General features: G+C 33.8%; 6 protein-coding genes across 9 annotated transcripts; 1 reads left to right on the top strand and 5 right to left on the bottom strand.

Moving 5' to 3' along the window:
- Nucleotides 1-265: 265 nt before the first annotated feature.
- Nucleotides 266-2,652, bottom strand: LOC123222565 (zinc finger protein CONSTANS-LIKE 13). The gene is made up of 4 exons (XM_044645410.1): nucleotides 1,763-2,652; nucleotides 1,118-1,303; nucleotides 666-922; nucleotides 266-556 (listed from the first exon to the last, which is right to left on the bottom strand). Exons 1-4 carry the CDS (start codon nucleotides 2,357-2,359, stop codon nucleotides 466-468), a joined length of 1,131 nt encoding a protein of 376 aa, XP_044501345.1. The 5' UTR covers nucleotides 2,360-2,652; the 3' UTR covers nucleotides 266-465.
- A 1,227-nt stretch (nucleotides 2,653-3,879) lies between these two features.
- On the bottom strand, nucleotides 3,880-5,668 carry LOC123223395 (E3 ubiquitin-protein ligase MIEL1-like). Its single transcript, XM_044646558.1, has 8 exons — nucleotides 5,665-5,668; nucleotides 5,388-5,527; nucleotides 5,212-5,268; nucleotides 5,089-5,121; nucleotides 4,907-4,984; nucleotides 4,739-4,782; nucleotides 4,535-4,655; nucleotides 3,880-4,258 (listed from the first exon to the last, which is right to left on the bottom strand). Exons 1-8 carry the CDS (start codon nucleotides 5,666-5,668, stop codon nucleotides 4,214-4,216), a joined length of 522 nt encoding a protein of 173 aa, XP_044502493.1. The 3' UTR covers nucleotides 3,880-4,213.
- A 1,354-nt stretch (nucleotides 5,669-7,022) lies between these two features.
- LOC123222526 (membrane-anchored ubiquitin-fold protein 3-like) lies at nucleotides 7,023-10,554 on the bottom strand. Of its 3 annotated transcripts, none has more exons than XM_044645355.1 (5): nucleotides 10,398-10,554; nucleotides 10,130-10,244; nucleotides 9,517-9,750; nucleotides 8,532-8,702; nucleotides 7,023-7,357 (listed from the first exon to the last, which is right to left on the bottom strand). In XM_044645355.1, exons 3-5 carry the CDS (start codon nucleotides 9,647-9,649, stop codon nucleotides 7,302-7,304), a joined length of 360 nt encoding a protein of 119 aa, XP_044501290.1. In that variant the 5' UTR covers nucleotides 9,650-9,750; nucleotides 10,130-10,244; nucleotides 10,398-10,554; the 3' UTR covers nucleotides 7,023-7,301. The 3 variants fall into 3 exon arrangements, with proteins under 3 accessions (XP_044501290.1, XP_044501292.1, XP_044501291.1); XM_044645357.1 differs by having other exon boundaries at nucleotides 7,023-7,354; nucleotides 10,398-10,553; XM_044645356.1 differs by lacking the exon at nucleotides 10,130-10,244 and having other exon boundaries at nucleotides 10,398-10,548.
- Nucleotides 10,555-11,799: 1,245 nt separating this feature from the next.
- Nucleotides 11,800-12,519, bottom strand: LOC123224285 (monothiol glutaredoxin-S9-like). Its single transcript, XM_044647902.1, has one exon. The coding sequence runs from the start codon at nucleotides 12,333-12,335 to the stop codon at nucleotides 12,027-12,029; it is 309 nt and encodes a 102-aa protein (XP_044503837.1). The 5' UTR covers nucleotides 12,336-12,519; the 3' UTR covers nucleotides 11,800-12,026.
- A 1,888-nt stretch (nucleotides 12,520-14,407) lies between these two features.
- Nucleotides 14,408-15,270, bottom strand: LOC123224256 (glutaredoxin-C11-like). Its single transcript, XM_044647870.1, has one exon. It carries the CDS (start codon nucleotides 14,907-14,909, stop codon nucleotides 14,604-14,606), a length of 306 nt encoding a protein of 101 aa, XP_044503805.1. The 5' UTR covers nucleotides 14,910-15,270; the 3' UTR covers nucleotides 14,408-14,603.
- A 2,230-nt stretch (nucleotides 15,271-17,500) lies between these two features.
- Nucleotides 17,501-20,263, top strand: LOC123222410 (OVARIAN TUMOR DOMAIN-containing deubiquitinating enzyme 5). Of its 2 annotated transcripts, none has more exons than XM_044645165.1 (3): nucleotides 17,501-17,670; nucleotides 18,694-18,805; nucleotides 19,171-20,263. In XM_044645165.1, the coding sequence occupies exons 2-3, from the start codon at nucleotides 18,702-18,704 to the stop codon at nucleotides 20,045-20,047; spliced, it is 981 nt and encodes a 326-aa protein (XP_044501100.1). In that variant the 5' UTR covers nucleotides 17,501-17,670; nucleotides 18,694-18,701; the 3' UTR covers nucleotides 20,048-20,263. The 2 variants fall into 2 exon arrangements, with proteins under 2 accessions (XP_044501100.1, XP_044501101.1); XM_044645166.1 differs by having other exon boundaries at nucleotides 17,507-17,670; nucleotides 18,642-18,805.
- Nucleotides 20,264-21,323: the final 1,060 nt, after the last annotated feature.

Below are 21,323 nucleotides of genomic sequence, written 5' to 3'. Positions count from 1 at the left end.
TTTTTTTAAATAACCGGAGATTTCGTTTGTATTTATTTGACGGATAAATCTAGAATACAATAATCGAATTCATAATCACTGCACCAAATAAGTTAAAGTTTTATATGTATGACAAAAATTCAAACTCAGACTTATATTTTGAAAGTTTTAATATTTCACTAATTTTGTTAACTCTTAAGGGCTTGACGGTTTATTTTGTGTTGCAGTGGAATTGAATTGTTGGACTTCGTCCCATAATATAGGCAAAAACTATAGCTGAACCATGTAGAAAACAAACTGTCCCCTTTACTTTTATGTTTGTTTTATTTTCCGTTGCGTGTGTGCGTGAAATCGTAATTCAACTAATTACTTAACTAAATTGTGCTCACAAATTGTGTACATAAGCAACCTGTATCATTTACATAACTTCAAATAAAACTGGTTGTCAGGGTAATTACATGCAGGCAGTTCGTGGTTTCAAGTGTATCAATGGTCAATCTTTGCAAAGCGTCCTTTAATTCTTGTCCTGCTTTCAGCCCGAACCTTCCTCGATTCATATCTGATTTGTTTATCATACCTGTAAACGAACACAAACATTATGTGAAGCACACGAAACCATCCAAGTACAGTGGAAGCTACATTTGAAAATCCATGTTCAAGTCAAAGGGATGAATAATGATGAATACCTGCGTGTTTTCTTTTTCTCCTTGTACCGAGAGAGAGCTGAATCTCTTTCTTGACTGTTTATCTCATGTAGACCAGCTTTAGACAACACTGATAATGTTTCAGTAGAAATTGGATATCGAGATCCCCCTTCATCTCCATCACTTACAACCCTTAAACGGCCATCAATATCTGAAAGTTTGTCTGGAACAACAGAAACTTCATCAAAATGGTTTCTTGATACCACTGAACGGTCATTAAACCACTGAAGTGCAGTGCCCTGTATCAAGGGAAGAATTTGAGCTTGAAAAAAACTCTCCACTAACTGAATAAAGCATTTCGACTAAACTCGCTGCATGATCACTCAAGCAAAACTTTCCATTTTCACTGATCAAGTTCAAAACAATAAGAGTAGCCGCATTCTTGAAGCATTAGGAATCAATTTCAAGGTTACCAAAAAGAAGCAAGCTTTTACCTGGTAGGCAGGATAAGAGACTGGCTCTCCAGTACAAATATTTCCTGGAGGCGAGTTTTGGTCAGGCACAGATGATTTGAACCTATTAATGGGTTTAGCATCAGTACTTTCATATTTCAACTGGCCGAGTTGACGAAGCTGGCAAAGCATTTCATACTTATGTTTCCCACAAGCAGCATTTCGATTCTGATTTAACAACAATTTTCTGAACCAAGTCAAACTACCATAGTCGATGGACAATCTCAATAGAATTTCAGACAAATGATTAAGTGAAAAGATTTAAAAAAAAAAAACAAATTGAAACAATGAATCAAGAAACGAACAATAATTCGAGAAAAAAAAGTTACAATCTAGCACTCAAACCAGCATCAGAAATTTGAATCAGCAAGATCACACATTTAATCTACAAAACAGGTAACCAAAAAATTAAAAATAAAACCCTAAATTTTCTTTTAGTTTTATATCAACAAGAAAACAAAAGGGTGTAACTTCCGTGCTTCCATTGGAAAACATTTTTATATTTTATTTCTCCAAGGAGATCATCGATGCTTGCAAAATCTTAAAAAAAAAACACACAATCCTTTAAAGATAAAATTAAATTTATACAAAAGAGAGATAACGTTTGAAACAGAACAAACTACTTGCCTTGAGCAGAGGAGGTACATCCAGAGCCTGAAAATTATGAGCCGAGTCACTCCCAACAATCAGGTCATCTATACTTACAAACTCAGGTTGTTCCCAAATTAATAAATCTGATAACCCATCTCCATCAAAATAATTGGTATTACTATCATTACTGTGATCGTCTCTCAAAAACAGAGCTTTATTATCCAAATCATCGAACCCCAATATTGTGGACAGCTCGTTCGCTGATGGGCATCCAGTGAAAAACTCAATTGGTCTACGATTATGAACATAGGAGACATATAAGCTGCTCTGGCGGTGATATTCCCAGTCACAGTTGGAGCAGAAAACAGATTGCTCTGTTTCGCAGAAAATTGAAGCAGGGGAAGAGTCACAGGCATCACAGAGAAGCGAGCGAGAGTGCTTGGAGAAAAGCAGATTTGTTGAGTGGACTTGTAGGTCACATGAGAAACAAAGCTTGGCTGAGTCTGCTCTGCAATATAAAAGAGCCGTTTTGTCGTTGCAGTTATCACAGAGTCGTATCTGTTGTTGCTTTAGCTGTGGCTGCGGCGGCGGCGGCGGCGGTGTTTGTTGTGATTTACGTGGAGTATCAGTCATCTCTGTTAGTGATTTCAGATGGCTTTTGCTGATTGAAAGTATAAAAGATAAAGAAGAAAGAAGAGGAGAAAGAGAATTACAGAAATGGAGAGCTTATCATTTCATGATGTACAAGAACTTTCTTGATAAAAAAGAAAAAAAAGTTGATCTTTTTCTTGTGTGTTGAAACGAAAGACCGAAGCTTTTAACCTTTTTGTTAAGTGCAATGAAAAAGGTTGTATGCTTTAATTGTATCTGTTGGGAAGACAATGAAAAGCTTGGCATGTGTTCAAATTTCCATCTTCATCTTGACAATTCAGTTGAAAACGACCACCAGCCTACTACAGCTACGAGCTTGAAATGGTAGATACTGGACTTACATCTAGATACCAATTTACCTTCTGGTTTACCCTTGTGACAGGGTAAACAGTTAAAGCTATTACTTTTTGTTGTCCACGTCCTGAAGGCTGAAACAAGACTCCTAACCCAGAAAATAAAACAAACAAATAAATAAAGCTGATAATAAATGGTATGGGCAAAGTAATCGCAGCCTAATTAGCAGAAAGAGTGAGCAACCGAAATGTTCATTATTATAAAAGGGAATTATAGCTCAACTGTATCATTCACTTGCTCCAATTTCAACTGTCTTTAACGATAATTTAGTGAATCCTTAGACTTAACCTTCTAATTAAGCAATTTATAAAAATTTATTCATTCGCATTAGTATTGGCCTCTCAATAAAATTCCTAATCAAATCATATAAAATAAGACCAGATAGTCGGTTACTTTTATCTATCAAATCAAACCCTTTAGAAAACCATCAAATAATTAGATAATTTTAAATTAAGAATAAAGTAATATTCAATCATATGATGATATATTATATATATACTCATTTGTGTATTAAAAAATGATTATGCATAGGATTCTTTTTTAAGGGCATTTAGTTAAATAAATTACTTAAAATATTAGTAGGTATAAATGATTATTATGGTTAATAAAATTTTGTAGGTATAAATAATTATTATATTTGATCAAAAATAATAAAAGAATATTAGTATATTATTTTACTTAAATATCTTTAAGTATAATTATTTTATAATATTTTTATATTAATTGTTATATTAATTGAAAATGAGTATTTTTTCCTAAAAAAATTAATAAATAAAACCAATTCACTTGCAGGTACAATTTGAGAACATAAATAAACAAATGATGCAGGAATGATCACTGCAGATTTGTATAAAAACAATCAAAATGAGAAGCATGGATGAATCTATTACATCATACTGATACTCCGCAGGCATCTTATTAGCTTCGATTTGTCCAAAAGAAAAAAAAATACCAAGCCAGTATTGTAGTAAAGAAAAGGAGAGACAATCATCCATCCAAGTAAACTAAAATATTACTACACATGCAGCATAGATTTGTTACAGTCAAACAACTTATAGAATAAGGAGGAGATACTGAATGCACAAAGATATAATGTTCAAGAGTACCCCATGAACATGAAAAAAGTTAATAAAGTCAATAAGTTCTAAAGGAAAAATACATAGCCTTTTAAAGCTACATCTAATTTTATTCAGTAGTTGAAGCTTAGTCCACAGAAAACTCATGCTTAATCCTTCACAAGAACTTAAAGAAAGACATAATTAGATAGAGACAGAAAGAGGAAATGCAAGCCATGAACAAGAAGCAGAAAACAATTTGTACAATAGCACTTGTACATGCTTATTATTCCAACAAGAAGGCATCTCACAAAAATTACAATTCCCCTCTTATGTTGCCAGAAAATTTAAATTATTCAGACCAATTTATAGAAATTTAACCTAAAAGTAAAATATTCCATGCCTCCATACCTAACAGCTGCCAGTACTAAGACTTGTTAAGCACTGTCTTGGATAAAATGGGTAATGGTACCTGGGCAAAAGCCAGAAAAAGGGGGAAAAAAAAACAAATTATAATCAACTCTGATGAGTTAAACTCTTCCAAAGAATTTGACAATTGATCTGAAGTTTACTGGTTTTGATCAGCCATTTCTTTAAAGCAATTTGAATGCATTGTGCATCCACATTTCATAACTGTTCAGCCTTTAACCCAGTCAAAAAGATAATGTTGGCATAAAACAGTATTATTGGGCTGATGAAAACCCGTGAACAACAATCAATTGTGACAGATAGCTGTTGAACCACAAACCTCATAACAAACAGGGCAGTAATTCTTCATGGAGTTCTCTATGCATACACGATCATTGTGCGCACTTATTGAGTAGCGAGATCCTGTGCTCTCACAATATACATTAGAAAGCGATAGAGATCTACAAAATAGGAAGACACCAAGCCATCACTCCCTCACACACTTAACTAATAAAATACGTGACAACATAACTGGTTTACTAACCTGCCAATCCCACAATCATCATAATGGAACTGTCCCTTTGAAATCTGTAAAATTACATTAAGCACGTGAAAATATCACGAAAATAAAAATCAACAATGACCAAATTTAAAAGTGTGATTCTAAAACATTGAATTGAAGTGAACAACCGATTGAAACAAATTAACTTACATCATCACCATGGAATTCGCAAATGTTGCAAAAATATTCACCCATTTGACCCAACAGTGAGCACAAAATTTGAGCAACCTACAAACAGAAGAAGGAAGAAAGTAAAGGACATAATCCTGCCTAAGATGTTGGAAAAAAGAACAAAAGGAAAAGCGACTATCGGTAGATCCCAAAAAACACACCTCCTGCTGGGTGTTGCAGCGTGAACAGATAACCTGGAAGACCAAATTGAATATGATAAAGAAATAAGCAATTTATCATACGCATACATGTAAATAAACTAGAGTAGTTAAAACAAGGCATACTTGCTTAAAATTTTCCCTGACAAGCTCGTGATGATCCTTGGGGTTGCACAACGAGTTCTAAATCAAAGGCAAGAAAATCCCACAATGAAATAAAACACCAAAAAAAGAAAAAAAAAACAATCAAATGAAAAATAAAATAATCGAGAGATGTGGAAAAGAGAGAGAGAGAGAGTTACCACGGCCTCATTATGGCAATGGCGGCAGAGGAAGATCTTATCGCAACAAGGAGAACGGATTTTGCATCGTCTCTGATAGTGCTCGCATCTACAAATAAAAATAAAAAGGCAAAATGAACAAAAATAAGAAGCAATTTTTTCTTAAACGCAAAATAGATGAAGGTATATTAATTTTATATGCATTAACTTTGAATATAATTTTTTATATAAATAATAATATATTACTTTATAATTAAATAATTAAAAATAAAAAAACACTACTCTTATTAATTTTAACCCATATTGTGATTTTTCAGAAGTCTAATTTTGTTGTGTGAGGATTCAGAGCCTCTACTTCTTCCATCAATAACGTAATGTCAATGAAGAAAGGGGACGACACGACGGAGCGGCGAAAAGATTGATATTCTACTTGGGTTTTGTCCCTTTTTTAAAATGTATAGTATTAGCGGGAGAGGGGCAAATACATTATGACGTGGATTAGTCCCGTCAGCTCATTTTGCTTCTTACACGCGTCACTTGTTTTAGTTTGTGTGGACTGGGGAAGGAAGCTTGCCTTTCAAGTTTATAAAATTTTATAATATTTAGAGGTCAACAGTCAATGATGCTTACTCTGGTTTATGTTATAAATTTCTGCATTCATTTTCCAGACTGATTTCTTTTTCTTTGTTTTTTCTTATCTTTTTAAAAATAAATGTATCAATGATGTGACAGAAGGAAGAAGAATACCAGAATCCCAATCGCTAATGAGATCGTCATGGTTCTAACTGACAAAAAGAAACGACAGAGTCCCACCTTCTACATTTATATCAATGGCCAAACGATTATTTTCCACCCAAGGTTTGATGTTTCTTTAAAAGTCTTCCTTTTAATTATGAAAATATCAAATATTTACCCATAATCAATTAGATTTAACAAAACCCTAATATCTAAAAATTTTATCTTTTTTTACCCTCCTAAACTTTAAAAACTAAAAATTTTTCCTTAACCTAAGTTTTAAAAAATGACAGTTTCACCCTAGAGTTTGATTTTGAAATCTCCGACAACTGTTTCGGCTCTATTGTCGATGATCTCTCTCTCCCGAAGCAGCCTCTCCTTACGGCGAATGCTTTCCTCCTATTTAAAGACTCGATCGACGTCGAAGACGTCTTGAGAGACGAAGTTCTTCGTCTCTCAAAGCGAAGACAAAACCGATCGAACCTCCAAATGAGAGAAAAACATTCACCAAAAAGAGAGACTACTTCGGAAGGAAGAGACCATCGACAATAGAACCGAAACAATTGTTGGAGATTTCAAAATCAAACTCTAAGGTGAAACTGCTATTTTTTAAAACTTAAACTGAGAGAAAATTTTAGTTTTTAAAGTTTAGAGGGGAAAAATTAGAGTCTATTTTAGTTTATTTTTAATATTATAACAAAAATGACGATTTTACCCTTACTACCGTTAGAGTTTTGTTAAATCTAATCGGTCATGGATGGGTGTTTAATGTTTCTATAGTTAAAAGGGTAAAAACTTGAAAAAACATCAAACCTTGGGTGGGAAATAGCCGTTTGGCCTTATATCAATTGGCAAAAGCATGTGTATATGTAGAACTTAAGTAACAAGGTAGAAAGCATGCGATGTGGACACATCCGGATCTGCGTTCACCTCAAACATAAAGGCATGCTGATTTTGTTTATCCAAGAATGATGGCAACATGAACGACAGTTAAAACAATCAATACAACAGAGGCAGCCTACGTACACGTTTGGGTTATTAAAAATGTACAGCAGACCAGATTAGTATCATGAAGAAAAATAGGAAAAATATGAACCACACTGAAGCTTGCGTAAATGTGTATGGCAGTTTGAACATACAAAAGTATACAATGTTAAATGCTCATTCCATCTCGTCCGCCCACAAAGCATTATCCCCAACTCAAAGGATAGTACATGAGCACAAATTCTGTGACGGCTCTTCACGTTTCTTGTCTGCATTTTACCATATAGGAGGAATGTTAGTTCATATAATGGTAGAGATAAATATCTTAATCCAATCAATTGGAGAATGCAAATCAATATCATTGCAAAATCATTACAAGGTCATCACCACCATTATTGCCAACAATAATTACACTGGGTTCTCCAAAGGCATAAAAAGGAACCAGCTTAAGTACTTTAAACAACTACCCAAATTCAAATTGAGTTTGGACAATAGACAACTTGATATTTGATGGCTCAACTTAAGAAACTAGTTGTGTTTCCTACAGAGTACTCAGATTTATAATTTGGTAATAGTTATCAAAGAGAGTGAACCTAAAATCTTCAACTGTTCTACAAACTGCCAGGTAACTCAATGCTTAAGAATTTGTATACTTCTCAGTTAAACTATAACTCAGATTTATAATTTGGTAATAGTTATCAAAGAGAGTGAACCTAAAATCTTCAACTGTTCTACAAACTGCCAGGTAACTCAATGCTTAAGAATTTGTATACTTCTCAGTTAAACTATGATTCAGTCCTTTTAATCAGTTTTCCACTCTACAAAGACATAGCTTTAACTTCAGTGACCGGAAGCACACATCAATTTTGAGACACTATGACATAACAAGGATGGCATCCAGGTATTTAGTGGCCGATTGTAGGCAATCTTAAAGAAAAATAAGAACTCCTGGAACCAGTGTTTATGGAATCAGGAAAGAACGTATGCTATTTTTCCATAAAATAAAGCAAGCCAACAACAAAAGGGCGTAGACAAATTGCAACAAAGAGAAATATTAATCCACATCCATTTTTCACATTTGCATAGGCCTCACAAGGATTCTTAAATAACTTAAAGACTCTATAACAGGCCAAAAGAAATTTAAATGCAAAAGGAATTGAATATATATTAAACTCGCAAACTTAATGGGAGAGAAGACAATCTTATACATACTATTTGCATAGGCCTCACAAGGATTTTTAAATAACTTAAAGACTCTATAACAGGCCAAAAGAAATTTAAATGCAAAAGGATTTGAATATAGATTAAACTGGCAAACTTAATGGGAGACAAGACAATCTCATACATATTAGATCCTTTCATGTGAATGATGGACAATCCAGACAATGAATAAATTCCAAAGTAGATTCTGCATACCAGATATAAAGGATGAGAAACTAAACAAACCTTTCTTCTTTTTAGCTACAGATGGCTGCACAACAATGTGCATGGTAATAACACCAGTAGGAAGGTCACCCATGGTAACTCTTGCATCAGCCAAAGTGGTGTTATTCTCCAAAATTCTACCAGCATGTATAAGTTTTACATCATCTACTGACTTGGGTGTGACTGTTTTATCTGAATATGCAAACACCCCATCAAAAACTTGAATTGAGTATTACCACCAGAAAGATTATGAAAACCTAAATCCAGTAATTTTGCGTTCACATAAGTTTACATAGCATGAGCCTTGACAACAACGATAAAATTATTTATTTAATTGTGGAAATGCCATGTTAGTTGCATGTGTACATAAATCTTCTAAGTTGAAAATAAATTTTTCATTGCAAAACATCATGCAAGATAAATGCTTGATCTGATAATGAGAATCATAGGTAAAGGGCATACAACAATTTCAAGTCTTATAAAATAATAATTCCATGATAGGATGACAAGGTTTATAAAAGGTGTGATAAGGCTGATTCTAATGCAAAAGCCTTATCTGACTGATGGGGGTTTCAATCTAGAACTTCCATAGGTTTTGCGACTGACATTGATTCTTGTTTGTTCTTTTATTGATTGTGCTGCATGATTTTCTTTTATTAGTCAGGTTTATTCTGATAATTTTGATTTTTGCTGGCCATAAGCTGAAATTGTGTTAATGGATCTTAAAAAAACTGAAACAGGAACCCAAAGAACCTCAGTTCAACATTATTTATTTCTGTTGTTGGGTTATTATTTGTAAAGAGCTTTGTTCACATCATTTTCTTTACAGATAAAATGAGACCATAAATCCAAAGAAAGAACATAGCACAATCATCCTCAAACTATGTTCAGGTCAGACAGTAATCAAGATAAATGCAATAATGTCAGTTAAGTGAGTCTGAACACCTAATTTAATCAACAAAATAACCGGTTAATAAATAAACAAACAGAAAATGAACGTAATAACCTTGAGGCCACTCAGCAACTAGCCTTTCCTTGAGAGTTGCAACAGAGGTAGATAGTGCATAAGTACCATGGCTGATATCTGTGCCATCATAAATGCGAAATTTAAGCTCAATTTGCGGTTCTCCTTCAGCCATAGCACCTTTCTCCTTATCCCAGCTTGAAAAATCCGATGAAATACAAAATCTACAGATCTAGGTCCAGTCCCAGCCACAGAATTCAGTCTAACCCTATTCACCTGGACAAGAATTCACATTCACAACTTAAAGCCAAGATTTATGCAACACTAACTGTTTAGCTTTCCAGAAAATATAGCTATATAACATAAAGAAAAAACTTTTCTAATCTTTCCATAGTTTTTGATAAAAGATACAACATACTTTTTTTTTATAAATATTTTAAAAAATATTCCCCTTATCATGTTTCTCTATTCATCACTTCTTTATATCCTACAATTGAGAATTAAATTTCATTTCTCGCATAACCTAAATTGCCAAGCACATAATTCACCTCTTCTCCAAGATTTTGAACAGCAGATGAGGAAATAAGTATACAACAACTAAAGTAAATGTGCATAGAGAGAAACATGAATTTGATTAATATTCGTTTAAACCAACCTCCGTGAATTTGAAAAAAAGTTTGTTTGGAGTGAAAACATGCAAGAAAAGTACATAGCCAAACCAATCCAACAAGCACTTCATATGATCCAATCACTCTCCGCCCACTCAATTCCTGCAACAAAAACAGACTACCTTCAACACCAATAAAACCTAATTATGAAATGTTAACAAGAACCAAATTCCAGAATTCCAATATCAACCTGGCATCAAAACTCAAGAAAATTAATAAAATAAAAGGGAAATAGTTGAAAATTGGAAGTAATACCTAATCAAGAAGCCATAGATTGAATTAGGGTTCACAGTCTTAGCTTCAGTGTCGGTGCTCTGTACTTGTTTCGTTAGTTAATTTTCTCTTCACGATCTTTACTTTTCTTTTATTTTCCGTGAAAAGCTGGAATCTACCTGCATTATAAAGAAATCGAATTTATATATAGTTAGGAAGTAAGATTGTGCGAGCTCGCCCAAAGCGTGAGACCAATCCACGTCAAGTTGTGATTGGTTACTTCTTTTATTAAATGATTATATTACCCCCACAGGCGCGTTGCAACTTGTGGCTGGGGAAACTAAAAGGAGCCCCGTCATACCGCTAGGAGATCCAATGGGATGGACTCTGTGTAAAAACCAACTTGAGGCCGTTGGGTTCATTTTGAATGGTAAAAGAAGAATAAAAACCCAAAATAGGGAGAGTAGAGAAAAATACCTTCTCTTTAAGTCACACATCTATATGGATATGGGTGCAAATTTTAGTCTTTTTTTTTTTTAACAAAAAATAATATTTTATAAGATTATTTTTATTTCACTATCTCTAAAGAATAATTTGAATAACAAATAATATAAAATCTTCAAATAAAAAAATTAGTTTTGAAAGAAGAAGATAGATTTAATCATTATTGTGAGATTCTCTTACTCATCTCTTTACTTTGAAAATATGTGTCTTTCACTTTTATATCATTCACATTTTTGTCATATATCATTAAGGAATCTATCTATAGACATTGATGAAAGCAAGTAGTATCTCATATGTTTAAGGCTAATTATGTTAGTTCACTTTGAAAGATACATTATCGATTTTCTTTTAACTCTTAAAGTTGAAGTGGTCATGATCTAATTTAAGTGTTTATAGAACTCAAACCATCGTATACTCACATTGATTGCAATCTTAGAACTTGTTCTTAACACATATATCTTTGTTAACTCTAATTTATCCTCTTCTTCATGAACTCTTTACTGATAATAATTCGTTCATTCAAATTGCTTCCCACTTGAATATCACTAGGAAAGACAAAAAATTTAATATCTTTCTTTATTCCGGATAAAGTAGAAGAATCTGTAATGACATATATTATAAAAGATAAAAATTTTCAAAAAATATAGTTAGATTTTTACATTTAGGGTCTTTAAAGTTTTTTCCGTGGAATACTTTTCATTTTCTGATAGGTCATTCTTGTAATAACTTTTCATGTTTTAGAAATTCTTGATTGCATATTATACTATATTTTCCATTAAAAAATTTCCACCTCTTCGTATCTTTCTAGTATGCTAGTTTGGAAGATTGATTCATAGGGAGATTTTTCTTTGTGATCCAACTAAAATTATTCAGTTTCTTTCTCCTTTTCCACTAGTGCTGGGGATTTCATTCTGATAATTGGAGTAGAAAAACAATCGGATGTTCAAAAGCTGATTTATCCATTATTTAAATCGTATGAAAAGCTTGACAACATAAATATATATAAAGCTGTACTTCATTAAGAAGGGTAACACACACACACACACACACACACATATATATAAAGGTTTTGGGGCATAACAAGCTTCTTAAGCTACACACAAAGGGCACACTAAACTACTAATCTGTGCCAATTTTATTCATCAATGTGATACTGAAGTATATGATTTAAGACACAGCCCGCTGATAAGGCCTAACCAGTGGAATCAGATTGCCACTTAGATGGAGAGACATGACTTCGTTGGTGGATCCTATTAGTTTCCCAGCAATGAACACAGCTGGTACAGGCTCGTTACACCCCAGCCTCATCAGAGCTTTCTCCATTTCCCTGCCTTCAGGATCCTGGTCGATCTCATGAACCACTGGGCTCACTCCAAGTTCCTGAAATAAAATGTTGACTGTATAACACATGCAACATGAGCTCTTGCTGAATATTACCACTCCTTTCTCCGACGCCAACCTTGTTATCTTATCCATAATTAGAATGCTTCTTGCTTAGTGCAAAATTTTCTCTTGACAGATAAAATTAACGCGGGTGGGTTACTTTAGATTTGCTCTTAAGATCTAAATACCATAAGCTGAATTTTGTCTATTGATAGGGTAAGGATGGAGGCAGGGGAAGGAAAAAGTAGGCAATAGAGAAAAGGATTTAAAGCTTAAGGTTGTTTGAACCTAGTTCTAATGTTGGCCTATATATAGGGACAGCCAAGTAGACTCCATTGTTTGAACAAGGACATTCAAAAGAGGATCTACTTTCCTTAGTTGCCCAAATTAATAAAGTAGCTTTACTGGGATGGAAACCACTGTGGTCTGCTGAACAACTGAACAACTTGCATATACTGCATTTTTGGCTAACATATTATTCATTTTATTAGATTGAGAATTGGTGGAGTTGATACATTCAACTTTTTAATATCGGCGTATATAACTTACTGGCCATTTGTTTAAACTTTTTGCTGATTTTACGGAGCACAAGTATGCTCTCTCCATCAAGATGCGACAAAAGTAAAAAATTCTATGGCGAGGTGTCATCAATTTATATCAGATGCTCCGAGTCACCTTCTTTGAACCCTTATGCGGAAAGGCTGGAAATGAGATGGCTTTCGGTGGTCGTAAATGTTGCGCCCACCACTTGCATGATTCCCCCTCGCACATGACCACATGCTCTGTTGCTCTTCTGTAAATACTGCTTTCATATGTATGGACGAATACAGAATCTGCAAACTGAACAAGCATGCAACTCTTCCTTCATCAAAGAATTCTCTTTTCAGGGCCAAGCCCACGAGTCTAAGGAAACAAAACAACTGCAGCTGCATAGAACCACAAACAATTATTTATGGGATTGGTAGCTTTACACTGGCACTCCGGCCTTGTTATTAAATTATTTCACAGATTCTTTTATATCCATCCATATGTGGCAAATACGCGCAAACATATTGTTACACGGATAAACACATGGGTGATATCTAGAAAATCCAGTCTTCATCCTGGAAAATCATAGGGCAAAGTAGCACGGAAACTCACAATGAGTGCGTTTCCATGTTTCAGAAACGTTTCTGTTTTCAAAACTCTCAAAATTTGTACAAAACGTTTCGGGGTATTTCGAAATTTCTAAAAAATTTTTAAATGCTTTTAAAAAAAATTGTGAAATCGATTGAATACACATCTTTTGTATTTTCAAACTTGATCTTCACTCTTAGATGTGGTACTTATCTTTTTTCCCAACATATTATACAGATTGATGTGTATTATTGTTTTTTTCTTAAATATCTACATATATTTACTTAAAAACAATTTACAATAGGCTTTATGATTTCATTTTATAATATTCGTTTTCTTTATTCTTTTTTATTATTTATTTTTATATTATATATATTTATTTATTTTTATTATAAAAAATTTAGTATTAATAAAAAAAACTCATTATATTTTTTATACTTATAAGTTTTTTTACATTTCCATTTTCTATATTTTTTAAAAAATGTGTTTCCACATTTTTGTTTTTGTTTCTTCATTTTCACATTTTTCCGTTTCCGTTTCGGCTACATAGTCACAGGGGAAAAGCTTTTTGCTATCGGAAATGAAGGAATTTCCTTTTTGTCCCTCACTTTAAAAGCGATTATGCAGATGTCTCACGGTTAATTATCTGGTAAAAAGGTAATTTTTCACAAGATAACACTCTGAAGCTGAAACTAAACAACTCATCCAATTGTCGTTCGTATAATTAAGCCATCAGAGAAAATACTCTGGTGTCTACTAGAATTTTCATCGTCACCTTCATAGTGACACAGAGAGGGGTCCTCCCTCTCCTCTGTTAATGGATTCATTTTGGAAAACTTATTCTATCATAGTGTAGCCTGCACACGAATAATTTCATTAAATATTCTCAAATAGGTATTTGTCTGCTGGTGCAAGTTTGATTTGAGATTTCAGGTTGATGACAAGCTTATCCTGAATTCTGATATGGAAGAATCCTAGAAAGTTCAAAAGATAAAAATGATCATTATGTTTTGTGATGTGTCTTCATCATGCATTGGAATGAAAGCCAATAATTAAAACCAAAATCTGTGATTAATTACAAAACTCCTTTGCTATTTTACAGAGTAATATGATATTCTGCCATACAATGTTGTCAAAAGGTCAAATATGACAGAGCTTTTGACACAGTATTAAAAACTAAATTCATATTAATACAACTTGAACCAACGTAGTACAAGGGTTGTGTTTATTGTAGTAAGTAGGTAGCTAGAACCAGATGGCTTTTGCATCCATGAGCATCTGCTTCAGAGATCCATCAACATGAAGGGAAATGACATCTTTTGCTGAACCCACATATCTTCCACCAATAAATACAGCGGGGACTGACCCATATCCTTGGGCCCTTAGAGCCCGCTCAATCTCCCTCCCATTTGCATCATGGTCAAGCTCATGAATCGCAGGGCTTGCACCCAGTTCATAAAATAGTGTCTTGATGCTATGGCACATGCAGCATGAGCTCCTTGTGAAAATCACAGCAGCCTTCTTTGATGCTAAATCTCTCACAGCGTCCATCTTGGTTGATAAGCTCTGTATGATTTAGCAAAGGTTTTGGTCAGCAATGCAGCTCAGTTTTATCAAAAGCCTGAAGACAGCAACAAAGGAAGTTAAATTTGTGAAAACTGAAGAAGAGAAAGTAGTATGCAGAGGAGTGGCAAGTGATCTGTATGCTTTGGTGGACTTTGAGATTTCAACAAGCCTTATTTATACCAGTTGGTGAGAGAGGTGGATTACATTGTTTAATCCAAAAACAAAAAAACAATATAAAACCAATAGATAGGATAAAAAGAAGAAGTTCTTTCAGATATTTGTTTGGATAAGAAAAATGCTTCCATATGATTTGCTTGATTGTGACCCTTCTGTGCTATAAATCCACTTGCTTCTTATATCAAATATAACCATAATCTAAATCTTCTCGGGACTGTCCGTACAACTACTCTGAGAAACGCTGGAATACAAAAACAGTACTTTATGGATTATTAATTAGCACAAATTACTTTCGGCCCTGGTTGGTAGCATCAAACATAACAGTGGCAACAGAAAACAGAACGAATAATTCCTTCATCCAGAATGAAGAATACTTTTAGTATTAATAAATTTTAGAATGCCAACAATTTTTAAAAGAAAAAGGGAAGGGGGGCTGCAGCAGTAATCTGGTATTCATTCTAAGCTACCCTCAACCTACAACAAAATAGTGTTTTCTTCTGAAACAAAGTGTAATTTTATGTTAATTGCAGGGTGATGATGATTCTGGATTCATCATGTTGGTAGTTGATCATCTGAGACTGGCAGTTTCAGTTTGATGATGTGGAAAGAAAGATAGAGTTTATCCAATTCATTCCACTTTTGTAATTTGGTCCCCGCATCAAATACATGGCGCATCAAAATCCACCAATAGGACAAGAACAAAATCGCCATATCTAAATTCTTTCCCTGTTACTGACGCAAGTAAGAAAATCTCTGCAACTACAATAAATACATAAATCCGATCCCCAGGGGCCAGGGGGAATATGAATATGAATATGATGATATGTTTTAAGCAATAGGGCATATGACGTCGGTGTAAAAGTTGATGGAAAAGAACAAATTAATTGAAGAACAAAATTCCCAGCTTCCAACACGACATGTGCAAGGAAGGAATCTTATTTCAAAGTAATGAGAGCCACATGCAGGTCGCCCTTTATTATTGCTATTACTCATCCTTATTCTTCATTCTTATATATCCTTACGAACACTGCAACCCTTTTTCAAATGGGATAAGAGAGAATGTCAGCTTGGAATTATTCCAACTTCATCATCCCTACAACTAAAATTTTGGTAGAACATGAATCAATGCACTGAAATACTGTTAATTACAGGCTAATCTTAATTGGAGAATATATCTCTCAAAGTCAAAGCTATTTGAGAATATCTTAGTCTATAATCCTAACCAATATGTTGTGCATGTGAATTCCTCCTATATCCCTTAATTTAGGCCAATGGACTATTTCCCACCCAAGTTTTAATACAAAGATAAACGCACACCCATAGGATTTTAAAACTTAAACACCTATTCATAGACCAACTGTTATTAAATTTTATATTAGAGATATGAGTAAAATTATTATTTTATCAACAATATTAAAAATTATATATTTTTGTATCATTTTCCTCTTTAGGTTTTGAAAACTCGCATTTCATTTCTAGTCTCAACTTTAAAAAGTAACTTCCTTTCAAATCTCTTGGGTTTGCTGCAAACAACGATGATGACAACTAATCAATTTTGACGTCGACTAGTCTTTTGTGCATCTATCTTTGCTATTGCTGATAATGCCAAAGGAAGGCCAACAAAGCCCTGATGGTGACACAGAGGCTTCATCAAATCAGCTCTGAATGGTGAGAAAATCAATGCATTTTCTGTCGATGCAACTTCAAATCTGGAAGACCATTGATGAACACGACGAATTCTTACTGTCTGGAGCTAATTTGATGAAACCTCTTTGTCTTTGGGTTTCATTGGCCTTCGTTTGGTGTCGTTTATGGTAACAAAGAGAGACGCACAAAAGGTCAGTTGACACTAAAGCCAATTGACTATCACCATCATCGTTGTTACCAAAGTTTTCAACAAACCCTAAGAATTGGGAGGGAGAGTTACATTTTCAAAGTTGAGGCTAAGGGGTGAAATGCGAGTTTTCAAAACTTGGAGAGAAAATAAGATAAAATTATATATATTTTAATATTATTTGATAAAATAATGATTTGACCTTTAACTCTAACATAAATTTTCAACAATAGCTAGTTTATGGGTGAGTGTTTGAATTTTTAAAATCTCACGGATGTGCATTATCTTTGCATTAAAACTTGGGTGGAAAATAGTCCTTTGGTCTTTAATTTATTCCATTATAGTAAAATCAAATTAGGGGAATTTTATCACATTAGGTTGCTGTCTTGTTGTGGGCCGCTTGGAACAATATAAGCACTGGATTATTAATGTTTGGACTTATGGGAAAGGAGTAGCTAGGCCCAAGTATAAGAGACCATCGCATCATGCTTTCAAAGCCCAATGGAATTTTAGTTTTTTCTTTCTAATTTTTTTAACTTTCCCTGTAATTAATATCTTCGGGCATATACCAAAGAATAAAATAGAAATACAAAAACAAAAAGAAGAGAATATTTTCTGTCTGCTGGGTGCTGGCAAAGCTAATCGGAGATCTATTAGGTTTTACGCGAAAAACCCTAGCCCACAAAAGTCTTGTTCTCTTAGGTGTTCTATCTCTTTTCCCTCTTCCATTGCTTTGTAAGTTCTCTTTGATTCACTCAGTTCATAAAAATTTCTGCCTTTTTTAATTGTTTTGATGTTGTCATGTTATTGATGAATTTTATGTAAATGATACTGAAAGAAACGTGCAGAACATATTGCTGATAAAGAACAATGCTTCATGGATTCTGTTTATTGTGCTTAACATTTCATTATTTACCTTTTTTAGTTTGTTGTGCTGCTTGAATTAGTTGAAGTGAAGTGATTAGCCACTTTTTGCTTGATAATTGATTGCGAGACCTGTGAGATTTTCCTACTTTTTATTATTATTTAATTTAGTCTTAGGATATAAATGCTATAATCTATTTTTAGTCTTCCTTTATTCTTCTTTGTGAGATTATTCATAGTTTGTAATTGGTTATGACTTGTGTGCTTTTTGCATTTAAATCTATTTCCTGAAAGTATAGGGGGAGTCAGTTTTAGATTATGGTCTTCATCTCTTTATATGGGGAAAAAAAAAAAAACTCATCATTTTTGTTTTTATTATGTTTGCCTTTTCAAATTGATGAAAGAATGACAATTATTAATCATTGTGGTAGTCACTAACACAATGCATTACAATTCATAGTGATATGCCCTGTAAATTTTGTTCATTTATTCAAATTATGAAAATTTATTACAGTTTTTATGGTTGTGATGTATCCAAAATGCATTCCAGAATACATTTCTTTTAATGTTATTGTTGGTGCTTGATGAAAAGAAGTTGATGTTCTCAATGTTGATTTTTGTACTATAAAGAAATATGTTTGGTATACCCACATTCTGTGTTTGCAATATAAATTTTTTTGGTGAATGATTGCTGTGAGATAGATCCGGTTCATTGAGCACTTGGAATGTCTTTTTTAATCTAAATTTTTATTGGTGTTTGCAATATATGTAATCAACTTATTCATATCAATTCTTCCCCAATCCTTGACAGCAGACATTGTGTAACTAATTGGTTCATATAGTTTCAGAAGGTTTCAATAATATTCTTCGCATTTTTTTCTACCTCAACTTTAGGAGTCCAAATGGCAGAAAATCAAGAAATAGAGGATGGACTATCTGACACAAAATCTGTTGATGCACCTCAAAAGAAGCAGGAAACTCGTGATGAAATGCTTTCTAGGCACAGGTAATATTATCATCTGGCTGTTCCATGAAATTTGAACCACTTCATTAATCTTGTAAGCATTCTGGAGTTCTGTGGGTAGTTTAATATGAAAAGCATATTCACAATTGTCTAGTCTAGATGAAGTTTCTAACCAGAAATATTTAAAATGGCTCATATTATTTGTTGGTTTCTGAAGTAAGACTTTTAGCATGGAACTTCTGGTTTGATGATTACTTAAGTTATTACTATATGGTTTCTATCAAGTTCTCTTTATTTCTTATTCTTCTAGATGCTTGTGCCTTCAAACCTTTTGGTTTCTTTTTCCAAGCTATTTCTTAGATTTTCAGGGTAGTATTCATGCCCTTATTTCTTCCTTGTGAGTACAGGAAAGAGATATCTCAGCTTCAGAACAGGGAAATTGAACTGAAGAAAGCAGCAGCCAAGGGTAGCAAGGCTGAACAGAAAGCTAAGAAGAAGCAGGTGGAGGAGGAGATATCTGAAGTATCTGCAAAGCTTAAAGAGAAGCATGCTAAAGAACTTACTTCATTAGGTTTTAGCAACAGTAATGAAAATGATAAAAGCAATCTTGACAATCTGGTGAAGGCCATTGCTGGAGTTTCTGTCACCAACCAGTCTGACCATTCTAAGCCCAGCAAGGGTGCTAAAAGGAGAGAGAAAAGAGCTCAGCAAGAAGCTGCAAGAGAACAAAGAATTCAAGAAGAACAGAGTAACATTGTAAGTGATCGAATGGTTGAAGACAAGAAATTGGAAAAAAAGCTTGAACCCCTTGGATTGACTGTTAACGAAATTAAGCCAGATGGACACTGTCTCTATAGAGCAGTTGAGGATCAGCTTGCCCATCTTTCAGGAGGTTCTTCACCTTACACCTACCAAGCACTTCGAGAAATGGTAGCTGCTTATATGAGGGATCATGCATCTGATTTCTTACCATTCTACCTGTCAGAAAATATGTTAGATGAAGATTCTGATAATTCACAAGCAGAGAGATTTGAGAATTACTGTAAAGAAGTTGAGTCTACAGCTGCATGGGGAGGAGAGCTAGAGCTCAGAGCCTTAACTCACTGTCTGAGAAAGCATATCAGGATATTTTCAGGATCATTCCCTGATGTGGAAATGGGGAAGGAGTACAAATCTGACATTGAATCGGATTTTTCTAATGGAAGCATAATGCTGTCATATCATAAGCATGCCTTTGGCCTTGGTGAGCATTATAATTCAGTGGTCCGAAATTTGATCAGATAGGTGGTTTTTATTTTATTTGTGAAAAGTAACGATTTTGTTTAACATTCTACTTTTGTAATGTCATAGAGAACATGTTTGAGCTCCATGTTAAATTTTAATTTATCAGAAATGTTAACATTATTGCTTGTGTTGGTGACATTTTGTATTAGCTCACTGGAGAAGGATATTCATTAGGGTATATGCATAATTCTTTACTATTGCTTGTGTTTCACAGAATTCTGCTTGGTCTAACTTTGGACTGGGGTGCACGTATGGGATGTTCCAGTGTATTTCATATTCCCTGTAACATGATAGAAACCATATTTGTTGTACTTATGCTTGATACGAGAGATTTGTCAACTATCACTACATTTTGGTATGGGTATTTAACACTATAATAAACTTAACCAAATTATCTGTACCCTAGTTCAGAGAAATAACAGGACTAAAAACTTTTTTAAAATGGTCATCATATATGCTCCTAGTGTTTTACGGTCAACAGTCGTCTTGTATTAAAAAGAAAAGTCACCAAAAGCTACTATGGATAATAGTGTGATAAGATAGGAAACTTCTTCCCAATAATATAATCTACATAAGGAAAGATATTTGGCCTTAATTTAATTTTGTCGTTAAAAGCCCCTTACAGAGATCTTCATTCTGGTCTACTAGTCGAATACTACGGTTCCCCGCTGAGGTGGCATGGCATCTTAGAAGTAGAAGGTGATTAAAGATAATCTTCTATGTGCTAATCATGAGATATATTGTAATTATCAATATGTTATCGATTTTTCGTCTGACCCTCCTAATTATACAGCCATTTAGTTGGAATCTGCTATTAGGGGCACATTACCTTTAATAATTGAGCATCTTTACCTCCAATAAGGTTTTCATTCTTCACTGTTCCTTTATTTTTCCCTTTCAGCTTTCGGTTTTCCTCATTGAGCATATGGAAATCTTCTTATGGAGAAAGAAAGTGTTGCTTGGATTAACTCCACTTAGTTTCCACCTCAGCAGAAGCTTTTAACTAGATATTGCATATATTCCATAATGGTAAAACACAGGAACATGAAATGAAATAACGAGAAATTCTAATTGCCAAAATACACATCATATGAATCTCATCCACGCCATATTAACTCTAAAAATGATAAAGTAACATATAATTACGTTATAATATTTTATTAATATTTAATTTATTATAAGTAAATACAACATCACTCTTATATTAATGATTTAACAGAGAAAAACCAGCGGTGATCTATAGCAGGAGCAGTTGTTCATAGGGCCTACAGGTTCA

This window comes from Mangifera indica, chromosome 8, assembly GCF_011075055.1.
Source record: "Mangifera indica cultivar Alphonso chromosome 8, CATAS_Mindica_2.1, whole genome shotgun sequence".
NCBI lineage: Eukaryota > Viridiplantae > Streptophyta > Magnoliopsida > Sapindales > Anacardiaceae > Mangifera > Mangifera indica.
This window is presented reverse-complemented; position numbering and strand designations above follow the sequence as displayed.